At 48.0% G+C, this 24522-nt stretch overlaps 1 protein-coding gene across 1 annotated transcript in view; it reads right to left on the reverse strand.

The window, feature by feature from the left end:
• Nucleotides 1-5266: 5266 nt before the first annotated feature.
• The window catches only part of TCF7L2 (transcription factor 7 like 2), a 190785-nt gene continuing 171529 nt past the window's right edge, over nucleotides 5267-24522 (reverse strand). The window contains 7 exon segments of the mRNA XM_084772574.1: nucleotides 5267-7439; nucleotides 12906-12978; nucleotides 14241-14291; nucleotides 14871-14919; nucleotides 19332-19439; nucleotides 19840-19999; nucleotides 20564-20689. Of these exon segments, the coding sequence (XP_084628700.1) occupies nucleotides 7016-7439; nucleotides 12906-12978; nucleotides 14241-14291; nucleotides 14871-14919; nucleotides 19332-19439; nucleotides 19840-19999; nucleotides 20564-20689 (991 nt within the window). The 3' untranslated portion in view covers nucleotides 5267-7015.

A 24522-nucleotide genomic window follows, 5' to 3' on the forward strand; every position in this document is an offset into this window, starting at 1 on the left:
GAGACAGAGACAGAGAGAGACAGAGAGAGAGTGAGAGAGATGAGCATTTGGCCCATGCACACCGTGTGGGCCCACATGGAAGCTGAAGCACAATGTCAGCTATCTTTTACTTTCTTCCTCCCCCCCCCCCAAACTCTCTGCTCTAATCTCTTGAGACAGGATCTCTCACTGAACCTCAAACTCACCATTTTCACAAGGGTGGCTGGCCCTGAAGCTCCTGAGATTCACCTGTCTCTGCTCCCAATCCTTGGGTTACAGGTGGGTGCAGCTGTGCCCAGACGTGAGTCCTTGGTATTCACACCCCCATCTTCATGTGTGTAGAGCAAGTGCTTTAGCCCACTGACCCATGCCCCCAGCTTGAGCATAATAAATTAGCCACACTTTGAGGCTGCAAGAGGAAACATGTATGAAATATACCAACAGTGTGACCAAGTGGCCTCCACAGGACTAGGGTACCAACAAATCCACTGGGGAAAAGCCTAGTATAAAAGGTAATGAGCTGTCCATCAATAAGCTTTATTCTATTAACTGCATTTCCTACACGTGGATATTACATCTTATATAGTAAAATAATTTTCCTTTATTATAGCACTTTCTATTGTTCAGACTTGCGTTTTGCACTTTTATACTCTAGCCATAGAAGGGAGACTTTAGATAATGCAGCAAACACAGGTGACAAAAGAGTCTATTTTCTATTTTATTCTATCTTGCTTTTAAAATGCTAACCTTGATGCATTACACTGATCTCCTGACCTTCAATGGCTTACAGCCCATAATGTGAAAACACTATATGATGTGAATAGACAATACTAAAATATATTGTGGCATACACTTAATTTTCTTACAACCTTTCTAACATTCTTTAACTTCTAGTGCTGAATCCAAAAATGGCTCAACGTGGGTTGTCAACCATCATCAATGTCGTCTCCAACTCTCCTCGTTTCTTCTTCCTACTTCTTCCTTCTTCTTCCTTCCTTCCTTCCTTCCTTCCTTCCTCCTCCTCCTCCTCTTCCTCACTCAGAAGCCAAGAATGAGAAAACACAAGTAAAAAGAAAAGGCTCTTGTATTGGGAACTGGGAAAGGACCTATCTCTGGGGGGGTTCAGCTCCAATCTGCTCTTGGGGTCTGTCTCTTCCCAGTGACTCAGCTGACAGCTCCTTTTTCACAGGTGATCTCATATGGTGTTTAGCTCCTAGGCTCAGGCCAAATTTCAGGTTTACTGTTTCCATATGGGTCCTTTAGGGAAATCCGCAAAGCCTAAGCCTTGCTTTCTAGCCGTATGAAATAAACACAAGAGCAACCGCTCTGCTTTTGAAGATTAAATGAGAAATGCAGGTAAAGATTTTAGCCCATCCACTTGTATCACCCCGTGTAAAACTCTACCAAAGTGTGTACTGTAAAATGATACAAGAGGCTTGGGAGGCAGAGGCAGGCAGATCTCTGTGAGTTCAAGGCCAGCTTGGTCTACAAAGTGAGTCCAGGACAGCCAGGCCAATTACACAAGAAAACCCTATCTTAAAAATTAAAAAAAAATTAAAAAAAATACAAGAGTAAACTGCTTAGAACCACCCCTGGTGCAGATAAATGCCAAGAAATAGTCACTGGAGGAATGAATTAATGAATGAATGATGCACTCACTCACAGCTCATGAAAAATGCACCCACAAGAGGGCAGCTCTAAAAGCCCCAGCTGGACCCCACCGACACTGCCTGCCAGACACACACCAACTTGAGTCTAGAGTCTCTTGCTGTTTCGGGCCTAGGGAAGCTCACCTAGGGAGACAAAGAGGGTAATCTCAGCTGAGAAAGCTTCAGGAAATCCAGTGTCCACCCAGTTCCTCGGCGACCCCAGCTCTGGTTTGCAGCTCTTGGCTCAGGTGCCACCTGCAGGAGTCTCTCCGAAGGACTGTAACTAAAAACTCATGATGTGCTGCGCTCAGCACACACCAGCCAGGGAAGTGGCCTTCCAAAGAGTGGGCACTAGTTACTCTTAGAGAGCAATTGAGTTCCAGGTAAAGTGAAAAGCAGTTACAAAGCAGCGATTCTTCTGATGCCTCAAAAGAAGAAACACCTGGGAAAGACCCGCCCCCTACTCCAGTTAAACACTATAGAGCAAATAAGCAAGAGGCTAGGGGAGCCCCAACCTTGAATTTAACAAGAAATCCGCCTTGGGGTATCTAATGACAAAGGGACGCCCTGATATGCACAAGGGCACACTACCTTAGAGTCCAGCATGCCGAGCGGTTAAGGTCACCAGCAACACCCTTGGCGTGGGAAAACTCACAGAGAAGCGTTGCTCAGTCTTCTCCCTGCTGGCCACACAAGCACCAATCAAGCTCCCTTCTTTACTTTAAGAAAGACATGTGAGCACCTATTAGATGCCCAGAACCCCCGTACACAGCATTGAACCTGAAACACATGCTCCTGTCCTTTTGGAGGGCCTGACAAAGGAAAGGTTCTCAGGCGGAGTGACTTTGGCCCCCCAAGAGGTTATTTGAGGGTGCCTGGAGAATAGTTTTGGTTGTCCTGATCGTCGGGAGGTAGGGGACAGGGTGAGGGCTGCTGCTGTCTATCGGGTAGATGCCAGGAATGATGCACAGGGCAGGCCCTTGCAAAGAATACACCACTCCAAACTGATAACAGTGCTGAGCACAGAAGATGCTGCACCCTTTGTCTCCAGAGGAGACAATACACCCTGTGGTGACAGCTGGGAGCTGCAGTATAGGAACTTGGGGGCTTCAAGAGCACAGAGAAAAGACCCTATCATCACAGGGTCTGGCTATGGGGAAATGCTCTCTGCAAGGAGACCATAGGCCTGAGAGGGGAGCTGGCAGCAAGACAGCAACACTCCTGAGAGCTGAGTTTCCTGAGTGAGCAGGTGAGCAAGGCAGAGGTAGGCTCAGGCCCAGGCAAAGAAGGCATGTCCTGTCATAGCCACCAGAGAGCAGGCCATCTCTAGCACCGGAAGTTTAACTTGGCTTGAAGCCAAGTCTCTGCTGAAGCCCCTCCGAATCTCCCCCTCTACCAACTATGGCCTTGAACAAGACACATTGCATTTCTCCATCCATGGCTAGTAAGTAAGGCAGAGGCCAGCAGGGGGTCTTCCTCCATTGGTGGAAGTATTAATGTGAAAATGCACGGGACAACCTGGCAGGCTGCCACCAGTATCACGGTGTTCTTATTTCTGTTTTCAAAGGTCACCCTGGGTCCTGAGTAGGGAGGGGTGACCAGAAACACCTTTACCAAGTACAAAGCAGCACAAAAACAAAATACAGAAAGTTCACAGACCTACAGCCAGCTCAAGCAAGGGAGCATTCCTGAAAGTTCTTGACCCAACATTGTGGTGTTCTAAGTGACAATCACATGAAGGGCTTCCAGGACGGCTGAAAGTGCCACCCTACGAAGGTACAGCTGTTCTAGATATGTGAACAACAAGCATACCATGCACCTGACAGCCAGAAGACACACCTAATGACCATAATGACCCCTCCTCAGGGATGGTGAGTACTCAGAACACGGGTCCCCAGAACAGCAAGGCCCTCTAATGCACAGCTGTGTGACTCACTTCTCCCCCTGCACAGCTGTGTGACTCACTTCTCCCCCCTGCACAGCTGTGTGACTCACTTCTCCTCCATGCACAGCTGTGTGACTCACTTCTCCTCCCTGCACAGCTGTGTGACTCACTTCTCCTCCATGCACAGCTGTGTGACTCACTTCTCCTCCATGCACAGCTGTGTGACTCACTTCTCCTCCCTGCACAGCTGTGTGACTCACTTCTCCTCCCTGCACAGCTGTGTGACTCACTTCTCCTCCATGCACAGCTGTGTGACTCACTTCTCCTCCCTGCACAGCTGTGTGACTCACTTCTCCTCCATGCACAGCTGTGTGACTCACTTCTCCTCCCTGCACAGCTGTGTGACTCACTTCTCCTCCCTGCACAGCTGTGTGACTCACTTCTCCTCCCTGCACAGCTGTGTGACTCACTTCTCCTCCCTGCACAGCTGTGTGACTCACTTCTCCTCCCTGCACAGCTGTGTGACTCACTTCTCCTCCCTGCACAGCTGTGTGACTCACTTCTCCTCCATGCACAGCTGTGTGACTCACTTCTCCTCCCTGCACAACTGGGTGACTCACTTCTCCTCCATGCACAGCTGGGTGACTCACTTCTCCTCCATGCACAGCTGGGTGACTCACTTCTCCTCCATGCACAGCTGTGTGACTCACTTCTCCTCCCTGCACAGCTGTGTGACTCACTTCTCCTCCCTGCACAGCTGTGTGACTCACTTCTCCTCCCTGCACAGCTGGGTGACTCACTTCTCCTCCCTGCACAGCTGGGTGACTCACTTCTCCTCCATGCACAGCTGGGTGACTCACTTCTCCTCCATGCACAGCTGTGTGACTCACTTCTCCTCCCTGCACAGCTGTGTGACTCACTTCTCCTCCCTGCACAGCTGTGTGACTCACTTCTCCTCCCTGCACAGCTGTGTGACTCACTTCTCCTCCCTGCACAGCTGGGTGACTCACTTCTCCTCCCTGCACAGCTGGGTGACTCACTTCTCCTCCATGCACAGCTGGGTGACTCACTTCTCCTCCATGCACAGCTGGGTGACTCACTTCTCCTCCATGCACAGCTGTGTGACTCACTTCTCCTCCCTGCACAGCTGTGTGACTCACTTCTCCTCCCTGCACAGCTGTGTGACTCACTTCTCCTCCATGCACAGCTGTGTGACTCACTTCACCTCCATGCACAGCTGTGTGAATAGGATGCCAGTTTATTAAATCTGTGTATCAATGATTGCTACCTAAACCAGAACCCAACACTCTTGTCTCCTTCCCTCGGGCAGTGATCAGAGAAAACTCAGGGCATACTCACACTCACCATCCTCAAACGGTACCCACTCAGTTCTGTAAGTCCACTCTGGGTAAATTAAATCACACTTTCCAGAATCGAGTTCTGTTTCACACTGTGCAAGAAGCAGGGCATGACTGAGTGATGGCTAAGCCAGCAGCATTTGCTCTGTTATTGTGACACAGTGGGATATAGAAAAGACGCCCTAAGCCTTCAGTGCAAAAGAAACATAACGTACAGTGGGTGCAATCAAATGTTCACCAAGGATGGGGGAGGGAGTCAAGTAAGACCGTTTTAAGCATCCCGTCCCCACCCACCACCTACACCATCTCAAGCCCTAGCTGGGGAGGGCACTCCTCCAGAAAAGTCCAAAAGAGACACTTCCCCCACCCCAAACCACAGAAGCAAGTGACCAGCCTTTCTCTGCACACACTAAGTTGCTTTTATTAATCCAGAACAGCATGCTACAGATACTGTACAGCATGGACATTTATTCATTACAAAAATGGCTTCCAAACCATTCAAAATGAACTTGGAATAAGCATAAAACAGAACAGTGACGTCACAACTGTTAGGAAACATTCAAAGTATTCACAAAAATGTTATAGTTAGCATTTTAATAAACCAGAGAAAACCGGAGACAGTTTTACAATCGCTTCATGTCAACTACGATGGCACTGAAGGAACAGGTCTCAGCTTTGTACAGCATTTTACAACATCAGCATGCCTAGATTTTCTTGTTTTTAAAATTCACTACCTACTTGTATGTAATATGCGTACATAAAAGCGGCAGCTGGGTTTTTTTTTTTCTTTTTCCATTTAAGAGTAATCTAATATACAGAATTTTTGGCCCTTAAGGGTTTAGACCTCTTCATTTAAAATGCTTTCTGGACAGTCTGCTACCAAACACATTTTGTTATAGGTGACATTAAAACTACATACAAATCTATCTATGTAACATCACAGCAAAACATGGCAAACAGAAAGTACAGCATCAAAAAGGAGGGAGAAAGCTAAAGTCACTGAGAATTTTGGCACATAAAAATTTTGCACACGGTCAGTCCATGTTCTAAGAGCACAGGGCAATTGACCAGGAGGTCAAGGGGGACACGGGGCGGTTCCCACGGCTGCTCAGACCCTCTCACTGATGTTCAAGTCCTGGTTTACATAATGGCTTTTAAAGCAACTTTTGTTAATGCTACTGATCCTTAATGCAACTATCAATGTCCATTTGGTGGCATCTAGGTTTATACAGAAACAAACAAACAAACAAACAAAAGCCAAAGAAGGAAACAAAAAAATATATACACATTATATATATAAACTTAAAAACCTTGTACAAATGAGTTGTTATATATAAGATGCTTATGCTAAGGGGGGGGGGGGGTAACTTTATACAGTTCCGGAAAAAAAAAAAAGGAAAACATATTTAAAAAGGGACGGACGTACAGGTACGACAAGCAACCTCTAAAGCAATAAATACTACTGGTCCAACAGCGTTGATTCCATTCATTGTTGAGTAGCGTCCCCTCCCCCCAAAAGAACAACACCATGGAACAAGGTATATTAACACATTTTTACCCTTTGTTTCTGTACATTTAAACAATAACAAGTAACATCACAATAAAACTTGTTTCACACAGAAAAAAAAAAAGAAAGAAAAAAGAAAAGAAAGAAAGAAAGAAAGAAACGGCACTGCATTCACTGTGCCCTCGTGGTTTAAAAACCAAGGTGTAAAGTGATTGGTTCGCAAGCTCGTATTTAATACAAATAATACAGAACCAAGTCCTTCTGGAGGGTGCTTCAAAATTGCTTCTCTCTTTTTTTTTCTTTTTGTTTTTAAATCAGTCTTTTAAAACTAAGCTATCCGAACTACATAACAGTTATGTATATATATATATATTTTAAACGCTACAAAGACTTTAAACAGCTGTTGATAAAAATTTTGGTAGAATCATGAGGTTTCTCTCATCTACATATTTAAAAGGAGAAATTGAAATAAGAATGGGTCAAATATTGACCAATGAACTCGATAAACATCAACTCATGTAGCCACAGTGGCACAAAATTAAGAGCACAAAACAAAAGCTTTCCAAGTGGGGTAAGGGCAAACCAAGAACCGGAAGGAAACACTTCAATCAGGCAGAGGATGGTGGACAAGGCGAAGCTATTCTAAAGACTTGGTCACCAGAGACAGAGGCTGGGGCTGGGTCCCAGCCAGCGAGTTGTGGGAATGCAAGGAAGATGTTGACGGCTGTGCCAGTGATGAGGAAGGGACCATGGGTGGCTGTAGAGCGGCAGGTGGCAGGTCCAGGGCCCCGTTGGGACAGAGGGCGGAGGCCTTACTGTGGGCAGCTTCGGCCAGCAGGAGCGCAGGTGGCGGTGGCATTATGGACAAGTGGGCCAGAGGGTCAGGCTTCAGGGACAGCGAGAGAGGTTGTGTCTGCTCAGTCTGTGACTTGGCATCTTGGGGAGGGGAGCCTAGCAGATGCGGGGAGGGGGGAGGCGAGTCTAGTAAGCTTCCATCTGAAGAGGGTGGGCTGAGGCAGCTGCCTTCACCTTGTATGTAGCGAACGCACTTTTTTTTTCTCCTAGAAACAGGGGGAGAGAGTTATCTGTGAATAAAGGGCAAAGATGCCAAGGGAGACAGTTATCTAGTGCTCATGGCAAGTTGGTGTCATCTAAGGGACGCCCCTCCCGCAAGTCATGCCCAGCAGGCTGAGAGCAGTTAAAGCGGTGACTTCAGCGGGCTGTGTGGCTCGCATTCCAAGTTCACTCTGGCAAAGGAGGTGCCTACCCATGCCCTCCCTCCCCTCACCGGACACCCCCAGGGCCCCAGGCCTTCCCGAATATATGTGAACAGACTGATGAAAGTGATCTGCAGAGGGAGGGTAGCATAGATTCACCAGGAAGTGGCTTGTCTACATGGGCTGATTTACCTTTCCTCTCCCACTGCATCTTCTGGCCTGCCCTGGTGATGATCCCCTCCCGCTGACCCACCCCCAGTCCCCACTGATGCCTGAGTGTATTTAAAAGAGAAAGAGCTCCTTCCCCAGTGGCCTCTTATCAATATGAAGCTCTCAGAATGCTGACTGTAGAACCCACATAGCTGAAGGCAGCGCTAGCAGGAGGCTTAAAGGTTTTAACACACCACCACTGTGAGGCTGCTGGTACCCAGAGAGCTTTGGGGCTTGTCTGTTAAGAACCACACCAAATCGAGAGGTCAGAATCAGGTGAGAGGGAAGGGGGGGGGGGTTGAACGAAACCAAACCAAACCAAACTAAAAAAACAAAACCAACCGGAAAAAAAGAAAAAGAAAGAAAGAAAGAAAAAGAAAAAAGAATAAGAACCACCAAAAAACAGGTTGAAGAGGGTAAACAAAGGCAGGAAGAGGAGAGAATAAGAAAAACAGAAAATGATTAAAAAGTACAAGAATAACTGGTTGACATTGCCTGCAGGTTGTGGATAAAATTAAGATTCAAAGTTGCTTTAAAAAATTTTTTTGGGCTTTGTATTTTTCCCCCTTAAAGAATTGGGGCCTCCTTTTCCCCATCCCCTAGTGAGAAAGGTTGCAAGGAGTGAGGATGGTATGCTGGGGCACCTTGTCCTTGTCAACATGCTGAGGCCAGGAAGTGGAGTGCACAGCACAAGTTAGTCACAGAGAAGTGACAAGGTGGACGTGCCAGGAGGGCCCTCGGGATCAGGGTCTGAACCAGAAAGACCAAATCTACCCTACACCAAAACCATAGCCTCCTCTCCCATGACCCAAGTGCAGGACCGAGCATCTCAAAGCCTTTCTCACTGTCACCGAAGGGCAAGGTGGGGGAAAACAACTCAAGAGATCAGGTGTGTGACTTCAGAGCTTTTCCCGCGACTCATCCCTGGCTGCTGGGATCCTGCTTAGGAGGAAAGGTGACCCTGGCGAATCAACCCACTAGTGCCGTAAAAACAATACAGGTCTGGAAAAGGTGCTGCTCATCCAAAGGCCCTTCTGTCAGGACCGCAGTGGGTGCTGCTCCATCCAAAACCAAGCGTGTGAGCGTGGCCAGCTATCTGTCACTGAACAGCCTCCAAGATGCTGCCTGCTTGAAGGCCGCCCCATGGGACAGTGTCCCTGGCATTTGCAAAGATGGGACTGTACTACTTGGGTTCCTCTGGTCTAGGCCCAGAGTGGCAGGAGTGGGGCGGGGAAGACGGAAGGGTGGGTGGGGAAAGCAAGCTCAGTTTTCCCTGCTCCCAGAGGCTGAGGTCTATGGCAAGTAGCGTTGGGTCTGGGTCGGTCTAGGGCAGAAGAAAAGCCAGGGGACCAAGGATGGCCCCTCTCACCCTGCCTGGCAGGCTTCCTTTCTTGACCTGGGGATAGACTATGGGTTCTGCTCCCGTGTCAGGAATGAGATAAACAATTAAACCACCTTAGCCTGCAGATCAAAACATGCTCACAAACTAGGATCTCCATGCATTTTGAAAAATGGGGAGAAGAAAAGAAGAGGAGGGTGGGGAAGGCATAAGCAAAACAGGGCAAAAGGAGAGAGGGGAGAGGAGGGTAGGAGGAGAGGGGGCGAGGGAAGCAGCATTCCAGGCTCTGTCAGGGTGCAGTGAGAAGACGGGGAGCAACTTGGTGGGCTCAGAACAGAGTCTGGTTAAAATGTCCTCAAATGCCAAATAAAAGCCGAATCTAAGTATCCTGATTGGCTGGGAGCATCGCTGAGGCTTTCCTCACTCTGCCCACCCTCCTTCCCAGATCATGCCATTATGTGGGGCACATTCTGAACACAGGACAGTAAAGACTATGGTGATGGACTGATGCCCCCCCCCCAGTGGGGCTGGCTGAGCCAAAAGGCAGCTGGAACACACACGTCTGGATGGGCCAGAAAATGCCTCCATCTGCAAGTACTTTTCCGTACGAGTGTGTGTGAGTGTGTGTGTGTGTGTGTGTGTGTGTGTGTGTGTGTGTGTGTGTGTGTGTGTTGTTGTTGTTGTTGTTGTTGTTGTTGTTGTTGTTGTCATTTTTTTTCTTCTGGAATGTTCTGTTGGCTTTAGCATCCAGCTTAGTGTGGTTATGGGAGTGTGTAAAGGGGGACCTGGAGGAAAGGGGGATGGATAACTGCTTTTCAAGCTCCACACCGTGACCCACCCCTCTTAAGAGGATGCAAGTCTCATGAGCATCCCTGTCCAGCATCTCCTGTCTACATTCTAAGGCTTCTTCCTGGTCTGTTTTGGAAGGTCCTCCTCAAACAGACAACAGAAATAAGCTTGAAAACACATTTACAGTTGGGGGGGGGGGGGGAAATGTCCACGATAGAAGAAAAATAGAAGCTAGGACTTTCTAGGGCCTGGGTCCAGAAGGAAGACTGCTTAGCGACAGGGGCCTGTTGGACTCTGTGTCCTCTGTCCAGGGACATCTCAACCTCTTTGACAACAGAAATGCTGCTGTATGGGCACACGCATTTTACAGAACCAAGCTGCTGCGGCACAAAGAGGCTACAGAGGGTTTTAAACTGGCAAAACAAAATAAAAACCCAATTTAAAAAATTATTATTGGTGGAGGTGGTAAAAGTATCAAGAAATTTCTGGTTGGAGGAAGATAGCACACCATGGATTTAAGCAAAGATGGGTTTTATTTGAGCATGGGGGGGGGGGGTGACCTGTCCTTGTTAATGTCAGTAAAAACCTCCAAAGAGAAAAAGTCCGGTCTAAGTTTGCAGAGATTGATCTGAAAACAGAAAGGTTCATAAGCAACCATTTATGAATGAACTGTGAGGCCTGGCACCACACCAGCCTCACAGTGGGGCACACGAAACGGTGTGAATTGTGACTTGCTATGGCAGGATGTTCTATGGTCTTACTCTGGGCATTTGTAAAGTGTTAGCCAACTGCTTGCCCACAGCGGGTAAGGTAAGCAGGTCCCTGACCTCCCTGGCTCACCCTAATCCAATACCTAACATCCTTATGCCTCCTTCTCATGGAGTCCCTGGGGCTGGCTCTCTACAGTTTGCCATCCGGTGCACAGGAAGCTGTTCTCCTGCTGTGTGCCTGTCTAGGGCCCAGTCCCCTCGCTTCTGAGCACAGGGCCATCTGTGCAGCTTTCTCACAGCGATGACTTCTCTGGCCTTCTCTCCCCTGGGGTCACATACTGGCACCACAGAAGGGGAATCAGAGACACAGTGGACTCGTGGGCATGCATGTGATGGGATGAACGTCTGATCTAACGTCTAGACACGGAGCACGGCAAGGGGATGGAGAAGAGGGACACGTGACGCGGGAGGCACTACAAACAGGGATGTGTGTTTGGGGTGTTGAGATACCTACCATCATAATATTCCAAATTCAAAGACTGCTTGTATCAGAACAAAGAAACAACAAATTTAACCAAAGGGGTCATTAAAAGGAAAGGGAAGGAGACGGGTGCTAGAGCACATCCCTCCGCCAAGAAGGGAGTAACTGCACCTTCTCTGCCAGTACCCTGAGCTGGAAAACCTGCAGGCGGATCATGGGGCTCAGTCTGGACTGATCTGTGTGGGGACCCACGCTACCCCTGCACACAGCCGCACTGGACTGTTTGCTCTGCGGGGCCTGGCAACGCTGCAGTGTCTGACTGCCCTCGCTGCTCACACACCGTTAGCTGGTGCACTGGACTGTTTGCTCTGCAGGGCCTGGCAACGCTGCAGTGTCTGACTGCCCTCGATGCTCACACACCGTTAGCTGGTGCACGCCATTCAATGCCACACTTTTTTTTCAGCACTGTAAAACAATGTCAGCTAACGAGCTCCTCCATTCACATAAGTGGGGTTTAAACATAAAACAGCCAAAGAGGAAAAAAAAAAAAGGATTTAAAAAGAAAAAAAAAAAAAAGCAGCCTGCCCCAGTGCATTTCTCCCTGCATCTTTAACAAAGGTGCATGGGAATGCTACCACTGCCGAGTTCAAGGTCTGAATCTTTCACACCTGGGAGAGGGGTGGGGAGACGACACGGTGGCTCTCTGCTCAGTGCATAGGACACTGAGTCCTTCACTACACTCGGCCTGTTCCAGGATGCTGGCTTTCAGAGGAAAAGCCTCAGTACCTGTGTTCATGTGTTAAGGTCATGGGGTCAGCTCTCACCAACAGGGACCCCGTTCTTTGCAAGAACAGGGAGGAAAGAGGGGGAAAGGAAACGATATGAAGTTAGCAAGGAAAATCTGCAGAGTGAGAGTTCATTAGTTACTGATGCTGGTGGGGGGGAAGTAGATGCTAATGAGGGCAAAATAAATCGACCCACTAAGGTAGGAGAAGGACAGAAGGCTCTGATTGTTCCCAAGGCCTCAGAATGGTCATGTACCTGCAGGGTTTGCACCATAAAGTCTGTCGGTCAAGCCCGAACAGTGCCCGACACTTCTTTGGAGTATTTGCATCTGTTAGCATAAGGTAAACACAAAAAAAAATACAACACAATGGTGGGTCGTGTTCAGTTGGATGTGAGACCTCCACTAATTGTCTTCTGCATCATCTTGGATCTATTTGACAATTGTCCCTTATCAAGGGTTTGAAAGGAAGGGGCTTCTATGAGCCAAACCAAAAAAATAAATAAATAAATAAAATAAAACAATAAAACACGCATACACGCACACACACACAAAGGAAAACAACAACCAGAAACAAAAAAAAACAACAAAAAACAAAAACAAAAAACCCACAAAAAAAAAAAAAAACAATGAAAAATAAATAAAAAAGAGAGAGAAGAGGAAGGGAGAAGGTGACGTCATTGGCTTCTACCTAGGCTGGAATGAGCACATCCTGGGCTATCACAAGGAAGGGGGTTGGCAGGCAACATTCCCTGGTGGAGGGCACGCTGAAGTCTGAGTGTTGGCCCCGAGGAGGCACACACTGTTTTACAGTGGCATTCTGGCTAGCGGCAGCTGGCAGACAAGCACATCCCTCGTGAGCCCACACACTGGCAGTGTCCCCGCTCCCTGTATTTCCTACAATCCACACACAAAGCTACAAAGCACCAGGCCAGAGGGGAAAGAACGGAAGAGAGAGCTGCAAACCAGCACAGCGGATCTGGGAGGCTATACACACCTGCAGGGGCCGCACCAGTTATTCTGTTGATCAAGGCCAAAGCGCGCTCGGCATTTCTTAGGAGCGCTCAGGTCTGAATGAGTTCAAGAAAGGAGCGAGCAGAGGAGGAGGAGGAGGAGGTCGTGGGAGGCAGGGAGAGAGAGGAGGAGAGGAGAGCAGAGACGGGGCCGAGAGAGGGGCAAGGGAGAGGGAGAGAGAAACAAACAAGAAAAAAATAAAAATAAAAAAGGGAATAAATCAATGACTGGGTTACTAATAGCAAAATATTGACTTTTTTCTTTTCTTTTTTAACTTTCTTTAATTAAAAAAAAAAGGTAAAAATCACATTTATTCAACTTGTGAAATTAGCTGGTGCAAATAAAGCTGCAGTATCCCTTCTTGAGGACTGTCAGATCCGGTTCCAGCTGCCCAAGGGCGGCAATAGCCAACAACTTGCTCTTTCCAATAGCTTTTCCTCTTTTTGTTTTTAGTTATGCTTTTTTTTTTCCCTAAATTTTCTTTTTCTCAAAGAAGAAAATAAAGCGGAGGAAGGCGTTAAGTTCGTAAACATGCTTTTTTCTTCTGAGTACCACAGTTTTGAAAAGAAACTAAAAAACTACAAATAAACACAGAACGAAATGAAACAAAACAGAAAGAAATAAAGAAAGAAAAAGGTTGTGGGTACTGGGATATTGCAGCTTTTGGGATGTCTTCTTCTTTTTTTTTTTAATCTACTTTCATTAATATTAAGAGGAAAGAGGGGGTAAACGGGCCATGAGCTGTTAAGTGTTAGGAGCTCCTAGCAGGCTTGGAAGCAGGCAAGGTCAGTAAACTGCTAGCAGATTTGCAAATGATAAGAGCCAAAAAGCGAAAGGAAGAACAAACAAACAAACAAAAAATAAATAAATAAAAAGCAAAGGAAAAAAAATAATCATACTGCGATTGCATGCTGGCGTGAGAAAACTTAGTGGGGCAACAAAAAAAAATGCCATTAGATTAAGGAGGTTTATTACTAATTTTTTTTCCATTTTTTTCTTTACCAGTCTCTTTTAAAGAAATACTGCATATTCAATTTGCACAGTTAGTTCAGCTCTAAACCACTGTCATCGCTGCTTAAACAACTGTTATGGGAACAATAAATAAACAAAACAGAAGTTAAAGTAAAAAAATAAATAAAACCAACAAAAGCAACTGGAAAAAAAATCTACTGAAACATAATGAAACCGTGTAGATGACCATTTTAAAGGACGTTCAAATGTCATACGTGTTTAATGTTAATAAAACTATAAATGGCAAGAAAAATGAAAAAAAAAACAGTTTATCCACTATTTTAATGACTCAAAAGGACATTAGCACCTGTGATCGGAGGAAGCGAAAGGCAAGGGTTTAGGAAACATTCGCTGTGTTCTGAAAAAAAAGAACAAATTACACAAAAGTCTTCAAAATCTTTGTTTGTTTGTAAAAGCCTGGCCTTCTCCAAGGGACCTGGATTGCCTATGCAGTATTTCTAGATTCTTCTACTCAACGACAAACCTCCTTAATTTAAAGTGGGTGCAATTTACCACTGTAAAGGCATGCATTGCGACATTCAGGAGCAGCCCAGTTAGGACCCAGCACTCACACACGCCCCTCCTGGTCCCTAGGCCCCTCCTCACCCCGTCTCAGACACATACAAAATAAGCAGGCTGTCTAAAGCCCGGCAGAGGCATGCCTACCGCTGGCTCTCTAGTTACAGGCTTGGCAGTTATGTAAAAACACATTCCGCTAGAGTTACAACGGGCTTTTCATGCAACAACGGATGTTACTAGCTTTAAAAGGGCAGTCGTGAAGCAATTAATTAAAATGCATAAATGGAAAGGGCTACCTAAGATGGGATCCCCACAATGCCCTGGCCTTGGGTTTCTCTCGCCTCCCCGGATGGAAGCCTGGCATAAGAGTGGCCCTCCAACTAGTGTTCCTTCCCACAGCGTGGCTATTGTCACTTACCATTGGTCTCACCCGGCTGCTTGTCCCTTTTCCTCTTCTTCTTCTTTCCCTACACGAACAGATGAAATGCAGGAAGTTAGGCCATGGAGTAGTCGGGGAGGGAGATGGTTGGGCTCACATGGCAGGAGAGCCGGAGGAGGGGACCAGCCTACAACTTACACCTCTCTCCCAAGCCTCTCCAATATGCCGCCTACGACTCTAATCCTTGAACTCTGCCTAGCTGGAAGGACACACATTTCTCGAAAGGAACCAGACGACGGGCAGGTGGATATGTAGTGACCTCAGGGCCTTCATCCATCTTCAGCCTGACCCAGGGCGTCTGACTCCATACAGTGGAAGAGAAGGAGGGCCAGGGAGATTGGGGAGGCATGGGAAGCCATGGCCGGAAGCAGGATGGACGCCCTCCCGAGGACACAGAGAAACCGACGCCTTCGGTGGGCCTCAGCAGCTCCACCTGCCCCACGGCCTCTCACTGTGAAGGCTGAAGTGTCCCTGTCCTGAGTTGAGAGTGAAACCACCATGGTAGTTAGGGTCCTCTCAGAAACAGAATGTGAACCATGTTTTTAAAATATGGCACGGGGTGGTGGTACCAAAGAGAACCAGTTACCTGGGCTCCTTTCAAAACTGCAGGCTATGCATAAGCAAATGGTAGTGCTCCCCTTTCTGCTGGACACAGGTTTGCCCGACTGTACCCCAACAAACAGATCACTGGTCACGAGGATCATAACTCACAAATGCTGGGGTGTGCCCAACTCTCAGCATCACAGCTTGACCGAGCCTGCCTTGAAGGCACACAGGTAGCCCACAGGCGGGCAAAGTCATCCCTATGGAGCTTGCCTTATTGTAAAGCATCGAATGGCTTGTGCCACTGACTGCACAACTCTCTCAAACGTGGCAAGTAGGGTGGTCTGTACGGGTGTGCGTCCATGCCACCGTGAAGTTGGGAAATTCCTAGTCAAACCACGGCAAGCCAGGGGCCATCCATACCATGCATATCACCATGCAGTGAGAATGGCTAGCTCCTAACAAATACGAAAATGACGGGCTTTTACAAGTACGGCTCTCCGTTGTAACAGCCACTCCTAACACTGACAATGGCCAGCATTTGTCAAGTAGACACGAGGAGCCAAGCATGACCCAACTGGGTCTACACAGCACATGCAGCTGCCATCATTCCAACGGCACAGATAAGGAAACATACAGAGAAACCAGACAAGTTTCTTGAGTGAGGTGGAGCCAGCATGCAAACCCAAGTGGCCTCAAAGCACCGCCCTCAGCCATGGGCCATGCTTATTTACTGAGCACCGTCTGCGACTCTCCATAAAATCCCTTCCTTGATGCCTCAAGGGTGAGGAGACGGCCTTCAGTCATTGGCACCCATCAGCCTGACCCCATCAAGTGACTGAGCGTTGTCTGGGGCATACCACTCCGCTGCAGGGCCGCGGCCTCTCTCCAGCCCCTGCGAGGCAGCTGTGGCCCCCAAAGACCTGCGTGCTTCAGAGTCTCTAAATGTTGCCACCTTTGCTTAAAGGTCTTCACGGGACAGTGACACCAAGACCAAACAGGAAATGACAAGAATGTATGGGTAGCAACCCTAAGGTTGTGTCAGGCTTGGGATGAGTCCAACTATTTCTAAGAGGCCTTCTCTGCTCTCTTGACTGTATGGGGGCCTGTGTCACTGGGGACGTGTGCCGTAGCCTCCTGTGCGGCTAAACACCCGATCGTTTTATGGTTCTTGGCATGTAAAGGGAAAACAACGGAAGCCAATTTCACACGGCTATCTTAGAGTAGGCAGCAGGGTTTGGCAACAACTGACCTAGGAGCCAGAAGAAACGCTCGGGAGTCTAGCCTGAGAGTCCCTGTGTTCACCCCAAGTGAACTCCAGGGCCACCTCATAGTCCCCCTACAAAATCCACTGCTGTACCCCGACATCTAGAATGAGCATGTGTCCATGGTTGGGCAAAGTGCTGTACAGGCTACCAGTTCCTAGCGGACAGGGATGGCGTTTGAAAGGGAAGGGGTCAAAAGAAAGAAAAAGCATAAGAAATGAGAGTGAGAGAAAGAAAACAAGTGAGTACATATAACTTTTAAGGCAGGCAGGAAGGAATGATCTACAATGATGCCCGGTCAGCTAGCTGTTGCTATGGTGCCCAGCGAGCCTCTCCTGAGTCCCAAGGGACAGGCCAAGTCAGGGCAGCCAGATGGGGTTTCACTCCAATGTTCTTCCCTAAGGTGGTGACATAAGGGCTCCAAGCCCCACCCTGGCTGGACGGCTCAGGACGCTTTTCCCAGGAGAGCCTTCTGGGCTTCACTGCAGCCATGGCTTTCTGCAGAATCTCTGTTGCCAAGTTGGTTAAAAAGGAATATGCCAAAAAGTTCCCACCATGATCAAACTCGCAGAGGCTTCAGGTGTGAGATTGCTGCCCCCAGTGTGTTCCCTGGAGCGTGGAAGGAAGGAGTGAGCATGCCTTCCCACAGGTGTGTAACGAGCCACCAGACCTGGAGCCTGAGAGCCTGTGTCCGAAGGTCAAGTTCCTACGCCCCAATCACCTCTATGCCACCCATCTCCTCTCCTCAGTGGCTCCTATTCTCCAACCTATCTTCCAATGCAGCAGTGACCGGAAGTCCAGGCAAGCATCCCATAGACCTTCTGGAAAAATCTAGACATCATGACAGCCAAGGATAGTGCCAGAACGACTCCTTGCCAGTCAAACATGAATGCTTCTGACACCATCACCAGGTCTGCCTATCCATTGGTGGTGAATTCATCCTATACAATCTCAAAGGGTGTCACCTACCCTGCCGCTAGTGTAAATGGCACATGGTCCACAGACCAGGCACTCTTTATGTGAAGGCCCTCTGAGGACTAAGATGCCTAGGATGCTTTGGGGCTAGGATGCTAGGCATAGGGAAGCTGATATCTGGTCTGGGATACCTTCTTGATGACACGAGGATTGGTCTGTACTGAGCCAAAGCTAGAGACGACCTCTAAGAACTCCTAGAAGCCAGGACAGCTGTCCTCGGATGATGCACTTGAAGATGAGCAAGAGGCTGCCTGCTGCTGAAGCTTCACCTGGGGCTGGGTGGGGTACAGAGAGCCCATAGGAAGGCTCGGATGCTCGTCTCTCCCTTTCAAGCCCAGAAGAAAAGTGTCCTAGCAGTGCATGCAGGAAGTCAATCAGGAAGGTGCTACATAGCTAAGACCTCGTGATGCTTACCTGTTGGTGACAAGGGCTGCTCTCACAAGTGTTCGCTGGGAAGAGAGGCCTGGAGGATCATGGGCAGGGGCATGGCAATGAAGCCTGGTGTGTCTCTTTGACTACATGGTAAGTAGCAGGTATGAGGAAGAAAGAGTGAAGGGGGTCACAGACTGGCCGTGCTGCCGATGGTCTGATGGAATGGGCCCATCCCCCCTTCCACCCCACTGGCACCAACAGGTAACACTCTCCCTGCCCCATGACTTTCCCAAGAGGGATGAGGAAGCAGAGCCTATGCTGGCAGCAAGACGGGTTTGATTTTGACATCAGACTGGATGGAAGAGATGTTTTGTGCAACCAAATATGATGCGACAAAGAGACAAAGCAACAGGCAATTCTACCCACCCGAAGGGGGAAAAGCCTAGAACTCAGGCCCCCTGGGTAAATGTAGGATCGGGAATAATGGTGAGAAGTAACAGAGGGCTCCAGAGAACAGGGAATTCATTGTCTGCCATCAATGCAAGAAGTAAAAACAATAGTCCCAGTAAGAAGCAAGGCAGAAAAATCAAGCAAGTCTTGACTTTCCAACAGAACTCAGAAGCACGTCGTGACACATGTGTCATGTGACACACATCCTTTTTTTTACCTCTGAGGAGCCCAGAGTCAAGTCATTCCCTACCAAAAGATGAACTTCTGCGGGCTACTTTCAGGGATATTCCCATCATGCCTTCCTCAGGATGAAATAGGCTTCTGAGTCCTATGACAGCCTGGCCTCAGATGCTTTTTTGGTTTTCCTCCCTGAGGCCCCAGGTGCTTCTGGAAGACCTGTGAGGAGTTAGCTGTTAAACACGCTCCCCTGCCTCTACCTAGTGTGGTCTTGGCAAAGTGGCACCACTGATGGTGAGACTTAATCTGGATTGGGGCCTAATCTGGACTGCAAGCTCTTTTGGATGTGTTCCAGAGCACCACTTTTTCTAAGATGTAGGCAAAGAGGTACAGATACCCCAAATCAGTCTCCAGAATCCTGTGTGGGAACATGGATTTCAGGGCTCTCCCTGTTTCCTGAGGAATGACCACCTGCTAACATAATAGAGTTACATAGAAAGCCAAGCCCCTGGATCAGGCGTCAGGAACAGGTCCCATACATAGACAGAAGGAATGGCCTTGAGGCCTGGTTCAAGTAGCCCACAGCCCGCCCACGGGGTCCTTGCAGACGCACAGTATATCCACAGAGACTGAACTCTGCAGAAAGCAGTCAACGTACATAGTTATCCCGTGCAGACCAGCCGGGGTACAGCTGCATGTGAAGCTGTCGCTCTTTCCGGGCCAGCTCGTAGTACTTCGCTTGTTCCTCCCTGGACAGGGCATGCCACTGCAAGGGACACGGGGCAGGAAGAGAAAGACACAGAAACATCACCAACTACACTGGGAGATGGAGGAGACTTGATGCGTTGGGAGGCACAAGGCCATCCGGGTGTGGTGCAGCTCCTGACAGCTCGCTGGGTCCCGGCCCTAATGGGGGTACTCAGAGGAAACATTATCTGCCCTCTACGCCCTCCGTCCCTTGCTACGTCTGCAGCAGGAAGGCAAAGGTTGTGCCTGTCCTAAGTGCTGTTCAAAAGCGCAAAGATCTTGACGAATGGAAGCCGCCATACTAGAGCTCAGAGCTCTAGTTGGGGGAAACGCTCTAGAGAGCACCGTGCAGAGGGGCACCTGACACAGCGTTTCTGGTCTTCTCCCTTGGTCCTTCTCTCCGTGGAGGGGCCACCTACCCTGCGCCCGAGGATCTGGTTGATGGCTGCACTTTCTTTCAACGTGCACTCGGCTACCACCTTTGCTCTCATTTCCTTCATATACAACATGAATGCATTAAGGGGTTTCTTTATGTGGGGCTTTTTCTTTTCTTCTTCCTTTTTGGAGTCCTGATGCTTTCTGCAAAGAGACAAAGGGAGATGGGCACACACCATCCAATAAACAAGCACACAGTCAACTTCCACCCAGAGCAAAGCCCATTTTCCTTCCTCCTTCCTACCCAAGCGCAGCAGCAGTTTCAAATAAAGCGTTCATTCTCACTTTGAGACCTTCCCACCTCAGAGTATGGGCCAGAAACAGTCAGAGGAAGAGACGTTCTGCAATCACTCCCTCACGATTTGCAAATAGACACTTTTCCAGGGCAAGTACAGTATGGTGGGCCCAACTTCGCAGGGTTAGTCCCACTGGCTGAACAAAGCTCCCAGTGTTCCACTCTGGGGGGATCAGGAAGTGGCTGCAATCCCCAGCCCATTCAAGTACACACCGTGGAGATCTCTGTGACATCAGTAAACCTGCTGGAGCGCACTTCCTCCTTTATCAGGAAGGCATAGGCCGTAGAGACTGGATGCTCACCAGGATCAAAAAACGAGAGGCTGACCTCAGCCAGAAAGCTCCCAAGCAGTGGTCACCATGGCAGCTCATCACACAGGCCACGGGTGACGCCATGACAATGGTAACACTTACGAGCTATGGAGGGAGCCGACGTCACTCTGTGAGGACTCCTGCTTGACTGTTGGTGTGACAATGGCAGGATGGGGGATGCCGGTCGTGTGCAGAGTGTGATGGGGAGGGACCATATGGGGAGGGAACCTAGAAGACAGAAAGCTGTGTAAATTGTCAGAATCAAAATGAATGAATGAGGAGGGATGTGTACACACAATTAAAAAAAAAAAAGCGCAGTAACATTCACATGAAAGCAACCCAAGGCATACGAAACCTGTCAGCATCAATTAGTGATAAATTAAACATAATGATTCTCATAATGACATTAAAGCCAGTCTTCCCCTTCATTATTGCTACTGACACGAGACATTATGATTTTTAACATCTTTAACAAAAGACAAATTCAACTGATGTACTTGGGCGGAAAAGTGGGCTTAAACTACCAGCCAGAAATCGCACATACGTGTGGTTGCCGGGGCACGACCTGCGGCGTCTAAGGAGGGAATTTCCCGAGCCCTGATCAGCTCCAGAAGGACAGGCGATGCCTTCTGTTGTACACTGACAGCTAAATAAAATATTAACGGGCTTGAAATGTACATACATGTCTCATGGTGCTCTGCATGCCTCATTAGGCCTCATTCCGGTGAGAGAGAGCAGTCACATTTTTATTTTCTCTTTTGCTGCTGTGCCCACCAGTTGAGAGTAATAAGAGAGAGGGAAGCTGGGAGAAAAACTGATAAAGCGATGCGTGACTCTCATCCTAAGTCACGGGCATTTTGAATAAGTTTGTTGTTGTTTTTTTTTTTTATAAAAACAGGGATGCACACTGAAGCACTGAATTCCAATTCATATGGCCCTGCTCCCCTAAGATTTGAAATTCTTACTCTTACCCACTATCTTATCTGTGCACCACTCAAGAGCCGGGTAAATGATAAAAACTGAGCCCAGGAAAAACAGTGGGCAGCTCCTCTAACAAACAGCACTTACTTCTGAGAAAGTTCCCCAAACACACGGCAGTCCTCGCGTTGGCACTTCCCAGCATTCAACTTTGCTAGGATACAAAAGCTAGTTTTAAGCTCCCCTGTTACAACTTCTGACTATCAGCTCCATAGGACAAATGGTGGTCAAATCTCATGATGTGTTTGGTTTGTATGGTATATTCATTCAATTGCGTATTTTATACAAAAAATAGGGCAAAAAGGGAACAGGATAAACTGCTCAAACTGAGTGGAGTCAAGCTGGACTGAAGCAATGGCTGCCCTTCTAATGTGGCCAAATCGGAGGAGAGCGAGCACCACCCGAGGACCAGCGAACACCAGCATCCTGATCTTAAGAAAGCCAAGTTCTGGGAGAGAGGGGTCTCGGTGAGCTTCATCACAATACTTATTTCAAAGGGATCTTGTATTTATTTACAAAGTTTTCCCCAAAAGTGGATCAGAGAAATAAATAATGTAGCAAATATTCATCTGAAAAGGGATTTCTAAAAAAAAAATAATAATAATAATTAAAGAATGAACAAGCTCAGTACATCTTAACAGAGACAAAAACGCCCACAAAGAATGCAGGGGCCCCAGAGCCGTTGTAGACACCTGTCTCAGAAATTCCAGCCTCTACTGTAGCAGCCTTTGCAAACTTAGGCAGAACTGGAGTTTGGAAACAATGATGTGACTTCATAGCACTCAGTAAGACTGGGGGAGGGGCAGGGTGGCAACCAACCTCACCCCCATCCCATGAAAAGCCGAAATAAAGGAAAAGCAAACCCTTGAGCTCTGAAGTTCAGCCTTGTTCCTCCCACTGCTCCCAGGCCACACAGCGAAAGCAAGTTAAGAACACATGTTCTTGGAAGCCCTTGGGGGAAGGGCAGGGGGAGTGGCAGTTCTTACAATGAGTGTCTTAAATACATATGTTCTTTTCCTGCCATGTGAGGGTATGTGCACTGACACATGTCAGGAAGGAAGACAGAAAAAAACGGTGTGGGGACGTGTGACTGCCTGTGTACACACACACACACACACACACACACACACACACACACACACACACATACCAGACAAAGGCAACAAGACTTGAGCACATTTTGGGGTCGGGGCAAGTGCCTTGACCTCTACACGTGTTGGTGCACGTGCACAATGCACAACAGCAGAAAGACTGCTGGTGAGTTGCGTGTGTGGCCCACGCAGCCTTACACCTTCACACAAGATGCATACACCTTCACCCACGAACGTCCTTTCTGAGACAACTGTTTCATGAAAAGCAATAAACACCCTCAAAAAAAAAATTCCAAGCAGCTCATTATACGCCATGCCCCCGTCTGCTTTTGTGGCTCCAAGCCAGAATATAATGATGAACCTTAACTTGTTAAGGACAACTAATTTTTGTCTCTGGCTGTCTCAGGGGCCTCTCTCATGCTCACTCACACTTTGCTTCACTGTTGACACGTTTCTGTTAGCTGCATGTCATCTGCCAGCCTTGATTTTATGCACAAGCAGTAGGATGCATTTTCCCGTGCAACAATCCTGCTTTGAGTTGCATTAGGATTGTCATTATTCCCTCATTTCCCCCCTTGCACTTGTAACATTTCATCTCTTCCTGCCTTATTTTTTGTGAGCCACGGTGCACCCACATTATGGTTTATACATGATCTCTCTCCCTTTGAAGCCGGCAGATTTCAGGGCCTGCTCTCGTCAGGAGGAGAGCCTTGCCCAATTTAGCAGGCTGAGGGCCCGGAGCTCCAACATCTCAATCTAAAGGGGGTCACAGGGTGGCACAAGTGAGTGTCAGCGAGAGCTGTTTAATTGCCAATCTAGGCTTCTCCATGGTGTTTAAACTATAATGACCCATCACTTAATTCTGAGAAGTCCTGGCCCTGCTGCTGAGTAGAATAAATATCAAAGGGTATTCTGGAACAGGGCAAGCTGCCTACATTTGCTATAACTGCCATGCGTATAATAGACCTCTACTTCTGTCGCCCCATTACCACAATAATGTATTTAATTTGCTGTATACGCTTTTTAACTAGCTACCTTTCATTTGGCCTACCTGGGGAATCGGCCACCTCCCCCCTCTGTACCACCAGCCCCTAACCTTTCTTCCCACCACCCCCTTCCTTTCCTCCACCCTCTGCGACCTATAAATCATCAGCTAGCCTCCTAATGATAATTCAATCAATAAGCTTAACCCCCAATCCCTATCCTACGATTCCGCCATTGCTTTCAACCTCAGGACGCACGGAACAAACAAGCAGAAAGAAGAGTCAGGAGCAGCATGTGAACTCCAGGACAGAGCGAGGATCGAGGACCGTATGCAGCTCCCCTCTCCTCTCCTCTCCTCCCAGGAGCTCTCCCATTCGCTCCCACGCTTTACAGGGACTGTGACGACAATATTCAATGAGTGTAACCTTTCTACCTTCTCCAGCCGAGAAGATGCAGAAAATAATATTCTAACTCGTACGGGTGTAGACTCTGAGCCTTGCGATGCTGTATCGCACGTGGGGAACGGAACTTCCATGCCGCATGATATTCATGGAGCAACTATAAACTCCAGCCCCACTACAGATTCCTTCTCCCAGTGAGTCTGAGGCTCGCTTGTCCCATGACAAAAGTTGTTCTCCTGCAAGCAGGAGAAGAAGGATGCTGGGCAACCTTTTCAGCCCCTTCTCTCATTTTGGTTCCAGTGTTGGCCGCAGAGGTGGAGGCACGGGTTGGGGGGACAGCATCTTTGCCTTGTACTACATGCTAATTGAATCATGTGGCATCATCAAAATGGATCGGTTGCTTCAGCCCATCAGGAAAGTCTAAACCTCCACCGATTTAATTAACTCAACCGAAAATCAGATGAACAGAAAATAAAACTATCATTAGGGGCAATTAGTGACTACTTAACCATACTGCTGCCAACCAGTTTGTAAATAAACTAGCAGCCACTGAAAAATTAGCCAGAATTAATTAGAGAGAGAAAAATTAGTCCTGGGGATGGATGGG

Source organism: Acomys minous (assembly GCF_964271855.1).
Source record: "Acomys minous genome assembly, chromosome: 2".
In the NCBI taxonomy this organism is placed as follows: Eukaryota; Metazoa; Chordata; class Mammalia; order Rodentia; family Muridae; genus Acomys; species Acomys minous.